This window comes from Puntigrus tetrazona, chromosome 12, assembly GCF_018831695.1.
Source record: "Puntigrus tetrazona isolate hp1 chromosome 12, ASM1883169v1, whole genome shotgun sequence".
NCBI classification, from domain to species: domain Eukaryota; kingdom Metazoa; phylum Chordata; class Actinopteri; order Cypriniformes; family Cyprinidae; genus Puntigrus; species Puntigrus tetrazona.
The window spans coordinates 19,804,023-19,814,022 of NC_056710.1; the positions used below are offsets into that span (position 1 = coordinate 19,804,023).

General features: G+C 36.2%; 1 protein-coding gene across 2 annotated transcripts in view; it reads right to left on the reverse strand.

The window, feature by feature from the left end:
- Positions 1–10,000, reverse strand: part of dock1 (dedicator of cytokinesis 1) — a 214,595-nt gene that overhangs the window by 179,644 nt on the left and 24,951 nt on the right. For both annotated transcript variants that reach the window (XM_043253180.1, XM_043253179.1), the window contains exons 3-9: positions 9,386–9,426; positions 9,218–9,273; positions 7,589–7,685; positions 6,204–6,352; positions 4,643–4,778; positions 2,129–2,286; positions 1,340–1,421 (exon numbers count right to left, since the gene is read on the reverse strand). In XM_043253180.1, coding sequence (XP_043109115.1) covers positions 1,340–1,421; positions 2,129–2,286; positions 4,643–4,778; positions 6,204–6,352; positions 7,589–7,685; positions 9,218–9,273; positions 9,386–9,426 — 719 coding nt within the window. The remainder of the gene's footprint in view (positions 1–1,339; positions 1,422–2,128; positions 2,287–4,642; positions 4,779–6,203; positions 6,353–7,588; positions 7,686–9,217; positions 9,274–9,385; positions 9,427–10,000) is intronic.

A 10,000-nucleotide genomic window follows, 5' to 3' on the forward strand; every position in this document is an offset into this window, starting at 1 on the left:
ACGGTGCAGTGTGCGCAGGCAGGCCAGGTGAAGGGTAAATTGCTGGAGCGGTGTTTGATTGGGGGCAGCGACTCATTCCCCGCTGGGGGTTTGTGCAGAGAGCAGAGGATTCTGGGAAAACAAACCGACCCTCGCAGCCCAGCATCTATTAAAAAATATGACCTCTAGCAAATGAGAACGTGTGGGTACACACCAACAAAACCAGATGCATATGCTCTATAATTATAGATTACGCACAATGCATGCGATTGCAAGCAAAACCGCTTCATAACAGCGTGTGAGAAACAAGAACTTCAACATTTGATTTCACGTTTACAATGCATGTTTCCCCTGCACAGATAATTGGTTTTTCTGTTTTAAATTACACGCAGATGCCGACGAGCGTACATGGATGCACACAATATGCGCAACAATGCAAAGCAGGCGGCATCTCCGGAGAGCATCCTCCTCTAACGACCGCCAGCTCGTTACCCTTTACAGCTTTAATGATGATGCTGCTTTCTCCAACACTTTAATTACCAATTCTGCAACACGACTGATGAACACGAATTAAAGTGTCACCCAATAATACCGTGATTACTCATTAAGGAACAATGCGAGAGACGGGAACAGACGAAAGGAATCGAGCCGTAAACAGAGCCATTTGCGCTGCGGCGTTTCCAGGAACGAGCAGAAATGTTTAAGTGTTCGCTCGTGAGGGGTTCAGGAGGTTTGAGCGGGCCGGCACAAATTAGAACAGTTCGAAACCTAGTTTTTGCTGACCGCCTAGATACCATTTTGAAACATCTCATTATCATGCAACCGCAAAAAAAATAAAATAAATGAATAAAATCAGCATCGAATGCATCTTTAGCAGAGAACAAGGCTGTTATCGTTAACTATTGCCAACGCTGGTGCTCATTAAAATAAAGCTGAAATAAAATAATAGAAATATTGCCTAACTGAAATAAGATAAAACACTAACTGGAAAAATAATAACGGAAACGAGGCCAAAAGTACACCTAAAATGGAAATAACTAACTAAATAAAACGACTCTGGTAGAGAAAAGCACTTAAACTAATTATTTAAGCTAATATTTGCACGCTAGGTTTTCTGGATTTGTCCAACTAGGACTACAAGCAAGTTTCCTGTAGTCACGTCTCATTTGTTTTGCTCACATTGTGTGATGCATAAACACCTTATTGGTATTGATACCCGTGTAGAGCTCCAAATCAATCATTTATGTGGTCGCATTTCACTTTAAAGTGATAAAGTTTCAGTTGAGTCTGAATCGTGTCTCAACAGCATTTCTTCGTGATAATAAATGGTTTCAAAAGTAAAGCCCAAAATGGTACGTACAGTGAATACGGCACGCAGGTTATGAAGCTGATCGATGTCTTTCACCAAACCTGAGCTGGACCAACGCACAAGATAGTTCTCACTGAAAGAAATATAGAGATATTAAACGACATTGCTTTTACAGCATAGTAGCAACGTCTAAACTCTAGGATTGATTCCCAGTCAACACATGTACTGATAAACATACAGATTTAATACACTGCACAAGCATTTGCTAAATGCATATATGCTAAGGTAAAAATAATGGCACACTTGAATAGAACAGCACGATCATATACTGCTGAAACAAACCACTGAGAATAGTGTGCATGGCACAAATGCTGTGGTTGATTTTTTACTACATAGGATGTGAAACTTCATGGTTACTGGGCACTACCTAAATGTGGGTTAAACTATTGTCACCATACTTAAATTGAGCCAAATAATATAGTATATATATAGTATATAAAGTGTGTATATATATATATATATATATATATATATATATATATATATATATATATATATATATATATATATATATATATATATATATATATATATATATATATATAATATATATATATATTATTAAATATTAAGCGTTCAAAAATATTATTAGTATCTTAGAATAAAAATTACTATTAAAAAACTATTAAAAATACGAAAGTGTTAATAAATATTTATAGCAATTAGTAACAATAATAAAAGATAAATATATATACACACACACACAGTTTTTTTAAATAAATAAATTTACATAAAAAAAAGGATTAAATAAAAAAATAATACACGTTCAGCAGCACTGACCTGATGAACTTGGACTCAATTGGGTCATATAGTGACATCAGCACTTCTGCATCTTCTCCGATTTTGCACACGACATTCTTGAGCGTGACGAACAGGGCAAACGAGGGTGTGGAGGCAAACTTGGCCTGTCTGCTCAAATCCAAGTTCTGCTTCTGAGACTGAAAAACAAACAAACAAGAAAAAAATGATGGCATCTGAGCACAGCTTCTAATGCAGATCTTAAAACCGGAAAAAAAGACAAATCTGACCATGTGTCAAGTCACGGCCATAAGTCATGCCTCCAGTAATTAATACATATAAATAAATATTTACATATTAGCACATTAAAAGATATATCTTATACTGAAAGAATACATACTATTTTTCTATAAAAATTTAAAGCAGCACTTAATCATGATAACAATAATATATTATAGTAAAGTATAGCATATAAAATTCATCTTCTTATTATTATTATTAAAGTGCCTGCCAAAAAAAAATGTTTGGAAACCTTACAGTGAATAGTTCTGAAGTAAATCTCTTCTGCTCTTCAAGGCTGAATTTATTGGAAAAGATAAAAGAAAAGCTTACTCCAGGTTTCAGTGTCAACGTGATCTTTTAGAAATGACTGCGATTTATTTTAAATCAAGAAACCTTTCTGAATATTATCAAATGTTAAAAACTATTATGTATGAAAATGGTGATGCATTTTATTTTTCAGGATTTTTGTGATGCATGTAAAAATGTAATGTACAGCATTTCCCAAATATATGGATTGCATTCGTTAATGCATTTATTAAATAGAAAGCATTTCTTCACTCACTTTAATGCATGAATAAAACTATGAATTTCTTATACAAATGTTTGTATCCACAAAAATATTAAGCAGCAAAAAGTTTTTAACATTGATGATAATGAGAAATGTTTCTTGAGCCGAAAATCAGCACATTAGAATGATTTCTAAAGGATCATGTGACACTGAAACTTCTCTTCATAAATAACAAATTAGCAAACGTTTCTAATGATGAGCACTAACAGTGAAGTGAAGCTAAAAACGGGATGTCCCTCAGAGACCGGAAAGTATGGAAATATCCATATTTATACAGAAAAATCATATCCCTGCTTAAAGTCAGCAAGACTAATCACACAGGCATCAAAGAAAAGGTCTCGTACATCTATATAAAGAATATCTATTATGAACGATCTGCATGAGACTCAAGGACAGTGAACATCTGGGTAGGGTCATCCGTGAAAGATAGGCCAGAAGGCTGCTGTATTTTCAGACATTCACCTTGTCATACAGGTTTGCAACAACATGAGACAGAACTTTCATCTTTACGGGAACATATTCCATGAGCTTTAAGGATGTTAAACGAAAACTCCTGTCTCGTAGCATCAAGGGAAGCACCCGCTCGCTTCTCAACACAGCGAAAGCAAACTCGCAGTGACTCATCTAAAAGCACTAGAGGTTCAACAGCTGAAGTTCAGCAGTCCACAGAGAGAGCACGAGGACAGGGATCTTCAGCTCCTAGAGAAGTATGCTTGAGGGTGTATATGAATACGGTTCAAGACCAGGGCCCTACCAGAAACGGGATTCAGGTTAACGTGGAATGTGACGGAATGGAAAGACACATTTTAATGAACTAATCAAAAACGGGTCATTATGCAAATCCCGCTATGAACTAGTATCTGTAATTTTCAATTTAAATATGAATCCTGCATGTCTTAACAGTGCAGGCATGCAGTTTTTTTTATTAGACACGCACATGACGCTCGCTGTTTTTATATATGTGTATATATATATATATATATATATATATATATATATATATATATATATATATATATATATATATATATATATATATATGTATGTGTATATATATATATATATATATATATATATATATATATATATATATATATATATATATATATATATATATATATATATATATACACACATATATATATACACATAATGTGTGTGTGTGTGCACGTGTGTGTCTCTCAAAATTTAATTAAATTTGTTTTAAGGCAAGAACACATTGGTTTAGGTTTAAGTCAAATGTTATATAATTAATTAATACATTTTGTGTCTAATTAATTTACATGAACACACATTGATGCCATAACACAAATCCTTTTTTTAGCACTATATCATAGCGGCCCCACAGCGAAGGTAGGAAGTGAGATGGTTTGCTCTCATGCTCTCTGTTCCCTTGCGACCTCTCACACGTCAGCGATGGCGTTTCAGAGCGGCGGTCAGGGACTTTTTCCATGCGGTTTAGCTTCACAAAATTGTCACATCCAAATATAAATATTCAGTAACGGAAAACATTCAAGGTGTTTATTACAGCAGGTGGTGATGAGAAATACACCGCAAAGTGTGCCGCCGGCTCTCAGGCCTCGCACATTCACAATCCAGTAACACCGAACACCTTTAAATTTCTCAATCCAAATGAATCACAGACACCAGGGGAAAAAAAAAAAAGTAAGTGGCATAATGGATAAAAACAGTCTAATATCGTTTACCTTTTCCTCCTGGATGCGAGCTTCAATCTGCTTGGACGCGGTTTCATGCGCTCGGAACAGATTGATAGTGCTGGTCAGGTCAGGGTCCAGAATATTCCCGTCTTTATCTCTCACCACCAGATCCAGGTCTAAATACCTGCCAAACACGCACAAAACAGTGCAGGTGTCGCTTTAAAACACAGCTGGCTGAAAGAGAGAACGTTTTATGCTCCACTAATCCAAAATGGTATTTATTTGGACATTATCCACTAAAATGGAAAAAAAAAGCATAACCAGAAAAGGAATAAGACAGATTATACTAATCTTCAATAAATATCAGTAGCACTTAGAGTAAAAGTCGTAATCATTATCCAAGTGTGTCATCAATGGTTTCAGCGTGTTGCTATGTGGTTGCTAAGGCCATCCTGGATTTGTATTGAAACAAAATAAAAACCTTTCACTTAATAAAGTTGACAAAGGCAGAGATTTGAACCGAGAAGTGAGAGCTGCGAGTCGCTAGTAACTTTTTCACCTAACTTCCTCCTACAGCTGAAGTGAACAGGAACACAGAAACGCTCCAGTAATAAACTGGCTGCTATTAGATGGCCTTAAAAGATGTTTAGAGTCTGTAAGCGTGTAACTAACTGGAATTGCAGTTAGCCCTGCTCCAAACTACTATTTATTTTTTATTTATTTTTTTCTTTTGGTAAAATTAATTTTTTCATACTTTTTTATTAAGTTGTTATTTGCAGTGTCTTGTAAATTACATTATTATAACAAAAAAATATATATATATTATATACATATATATATATTTTAATGCTGGATTGTAATATTTTTCACCTTCTAGCTGTGTTTTACAGGTAATAATGTTCTAAATAACATTCAGTTTCTTGCACATGCCAATCATTTTGCTTCATAAGACCTCAATATATCGTCAGGAGCCACAGGTGTTCATTGTGTTGCTTGACATGCTTTGCTCTGAAAGTGTTGACTTGCATTTTATGAAGAATCGCCAAGAATCACGATTTCAGCTAAAAATCATCTTTACTGCTCTATTGAAAAAAAAAAAAAAAAAAAAAGTCACATACATCTTGGATGGGTGAGTTAATTAACAGTTCATTTTCATTTTTGGGTTAACTGTCCCTTTAATCAATTTTATTAAAAAGCCTAGACATGCAAAAACGCACCACCACATGTATCGAAGTATATTAATTACTGGTGCTTCCTTCAACGCAAGTCTACTTGTTTTTTGGTTTGTCAGGTGATAATTAATAGCGTCACCATTTAATATTTATGGTTGAGGAATTACATTTTTACCTCAAAGCACTCAAAGCACACACTGCTGATTAATAACACCAGTTATGTCTTCTCCAAATGACAGCAGATAAATTGCTGAAAATCTTTCACAATGACCCTTCACGGCAAAAACAGACCCTGAATTAAAAGTCAGTCTCATTAAAAGTCAGATTTTATGTAACGAGCTGCAGTCGTGACTTCACGCTCAACACGACCCAATCAGCACGAGTCAGCAGCTTGAGAGTGTGTGTGTGTGTGTGTGTGTGTGTGCGCGTGTTAATACTTGTTCCCATAGTCCATCTTAGAGGTGACTTTCTGTTTGAGCTCGGACAGCTCGTCCTGTGGAAGCGTGCCGGACAGGATCTGGGAGCGCCATTCGATCAAGTCGTAGATCATGTCTCGGACCGTGTTGAACATCTCGCGCTTGTCGCCCTGTTGGAAACCAAGTCTGGTTAAAACCCTGCAATGCGTGTTAATTCATCTGTCAATGCGCATGCTGCTGCATAAAGGCACAGTGCTCTTAATCACTGTAGACAAACGGCCCCGGAGTAGCATGCTGCTTGCTTATACAATTAAAAAGAGTTACTGTCAATGAGTTTGAAAACTAACTTTCATTTTAAATCTGTATATCACGTCAGAGCTCAACATCTCACCCCCAGGATCAGAGTTATTAATAAAAATTGCAACACGTCCCAGCAGATGTCACTGCAATGTGTTGTCATCAAAACACTACGTCGTTAAGCTCATGATCTCCATTTCCTAATATATCAGTGTGTGAAAAAGCAGCGTCAATTGAGTGGGATGTCTAACTTTGTTGCATTTACAAAAAAGCCGCCAAAAATGCCTGGATGACCTACTGCACATGGAAAGATTTTAACATATGCATCTGATGGACAATTTAGTATCAGTGACAGGAGAAGGTTTATGAATAGTGGAGGTCACGTGACAAAACCAGCATGGCTGGATTGCATTCATACAAAACATGCATATTTTATGGAGTACACTTTTTTTTTTATTGTGTTTGTCTGTATTAGCACCACGTCAGTATCCAAGAATATTTATTGGACGAAAAACAACTGATGTTCAGTGTTTAATTGATTGATGATGTGTATACGAGGAAAAGTAAAAATAAATAAAAATAGCATTAAATAAAAATATGAAAAGAAAAGAAATTAAAAATGTAAATAAAATTTTAAATACAAATGACAAAAAATACGTTAAGAAATAAAAATACAAATTAAAATAAGAAAAAATAATATATTTTAATCAAAAAATGAATGACAATAGAATAGAATTAAAGTTAACAAATAACTCAGTTTTGTATTTGTTAAAACATAAAAACAAAGGAAAGTCTTCCATAAGATGTTAAACGCCCAATTTTTCTCAAAATATTTTTTTTTTTGTATAAATATACTTTAAACTATCTTCTGTTTTTAATAGACAATTAATTTTGTGATTTGTTAAAGTTAAAAAGTTATCAAATTCTCTTTGCTGTGATGCTGATGACGTCACCCTGTTGTCGGTCGCAGTTTGATGACGTCACTGGCGTCATTTTCTGCACCTTAAAGCACACATTTTCATCCGCTTATGCATGCTTTTAAGTGTGCGGAGGAGGTGTACGCAACGTTCTGGAAATAATACGAACATTTGGAATAAACGCAAGCTTACCACATATAGGTCTCTCCATATTGCCGCCCATTCTCGAAGCGTAGTCGTGACCTCATGAACCAGCGGGAGCTCGGTAGGAATGACAGTCTCCTTTTGTCTAAAAGAACAGCACAATAAGTGAAGGAATTTTCCGAGAACACCGCTTGTGTGGGAAACAATGGGCTGTTTAACTGCGTTTCACTGCGCTCTCGTCAGTAATTCCTGCTTGCTACAGGCTCCCGAGGACCCCGAGTCACTCAGATCCCGCCATGCCAATGAAAACTAATTACCAGCATCAGTCATCAAAACAGTGCTTATGAAATCTGAGCTGGGCTTTGCTCGCGATTCCAATTACTCTCACGCGCTCGCACCAAACCAGCACTCGCTCGTGTGTATTATATTCCTGAACCACGCTTGAAAATCCATTTCTCACTCCACAGTCTCCCATTAAGCCAGCGATGGGCTGCTGGAGCACTAACTTGTTCTAGAAATGCGTCTACTGGAAGTATATTGTCAGCTGTGCTCAGGCTGGACCAACGCTGATATAATCGGTCCAGTAACTGAAGTAACAGGATTTTCAGACGCAGCAAAGGAGCGTAAAGTTGAACGCGGATATTCCAAAACGTAGCGGCCTGCTTAGGGAACAGCCATCGAAAACAGTCGTGGAGACTCGGAAGGTCAGATAAGGATATAGTTATGTTTATAGGTCTGAAAATGGTGACAGAAACAGAGAGGGAAGATAGATTCTAGGGGTCTTTACATCAAAACAGAGTGTGAAACTCTTAAAAACTATGATATATGACGAGATTCTCTTAGTAAAGGACACTTTTTTTTCCCTAGCAGATGATAACTGATACTTATGAGGTGGCACTTAACCTTCTGAAAATGTCAAGGATAAATGTAATGTTATATAAATATTCATATGCAAAAAAATGACAAAAATGAGCATTAATTGCACTAGCTGCTAAGAATTACAACTCATAATCTTTAGCAACTTTAAGCAAAAACAAAAATAGACAAAAAAATAATAGTTACATATAGACAGGCTAATAAAATGAACAATATTTAAAAATAGTATTAGGAAAATAACTCATCGATGGAACATTATATAAATGTGATGTTTTTATGATGTCATTCTTACATATTTTATATTTCATTGCTAAAAAGTCAGTAATTTAAAAAACTAAATACAATAAATACAAAAAAACCCTTAAAATACAAAAATAGATAAATAAATTTGGGGAAAAAAAAAAAAAAATGTAAAAAGCTAACTAAAGAGGGAAAAATAACACCGTAATATAAAATAAAATGCATTTCACAAATACCCAGGTTAATAAGCTCGGTCTAAATCGGCCCAGCTCTGCACTGGTAATTAATCCTTTTTTAATTAGGCAAAATAACTAAACTACATCTAATTCTGATACGTTTGAGAAGTGAATGAAACATAAGCAGCTTTATAGTCGATATTTCTCCCACTGAGTTCGTCACAACAAATCCCGGGATTGCCTTCTCCGTGAAGGATTTACGAGCTGGTCGAAACGAGTTGGTTTGGTTAAAGATCTACAGTAGCGTCTGCTAAGATGTTGCTAACGCTTTCCATCATATTCAGCGAATTACAAACTTTCAGGATTTATGAACGGACATACTGACCCGCTGCCTTCGACCGTGGCCTCTTTCAGATGTATGTAACACGCCGGAAACACTCCCTGGACGTCAGAAAAGAGCAAACAAAGGAAAAACCCAGTTGAGGCCTGCTGAACGCTCGCATTAAACGAGAAAGCTGACCGTACTCTGGAAGCGCTTCACACAGTAACTCACCTTCTTCGATTTTCTCCTCAGCCGATACCCTCGATACCACCCTGAGAAGAGCAAGAAATATCACAGCAGTCAGATGGAAATGCCAACAATTAGATTACAGAGAGACGCCACCGTGTCCCTACAGCGCAAATAAAAAACAATATCCTCAAATGATAAAAAAAGACACCTCCTGGAGATGTCTGCGAGACGCGAACGGATCATTCAACGCTGAAGTGTGTGTTATTGAGAGGAGCCGAGGCGTGAGGTGAAGCGAAAGGGCAACGGAGACGGCTCGACACAAATGGAGTACTAAATAGTGTGCCAAACTCTCAAAGATGATAAAACCGAGCAGAAGCACGTTTTTTTTCCCCTTCCTCAGCAAATGGTCGCTACGATGTGGTACTTAACCTTTAGGAAATGTCGAGGACAAGTGAATATTTTATGAGCTGGTTCACATGAGGTTTTTAACTCTTAAACTAAATAAAAAATTGTAAGCGTGACTTAATAATAAAGAAAATAAAACGCAATTATTAATATTAAAAAAATAATTACGAATGCAGGTGATGCTGCCTAAAACAAGGTAATATAGAATATTTTCACTGACGGCTGTGTGCAACGGCTTTCTTTGCTTATTAT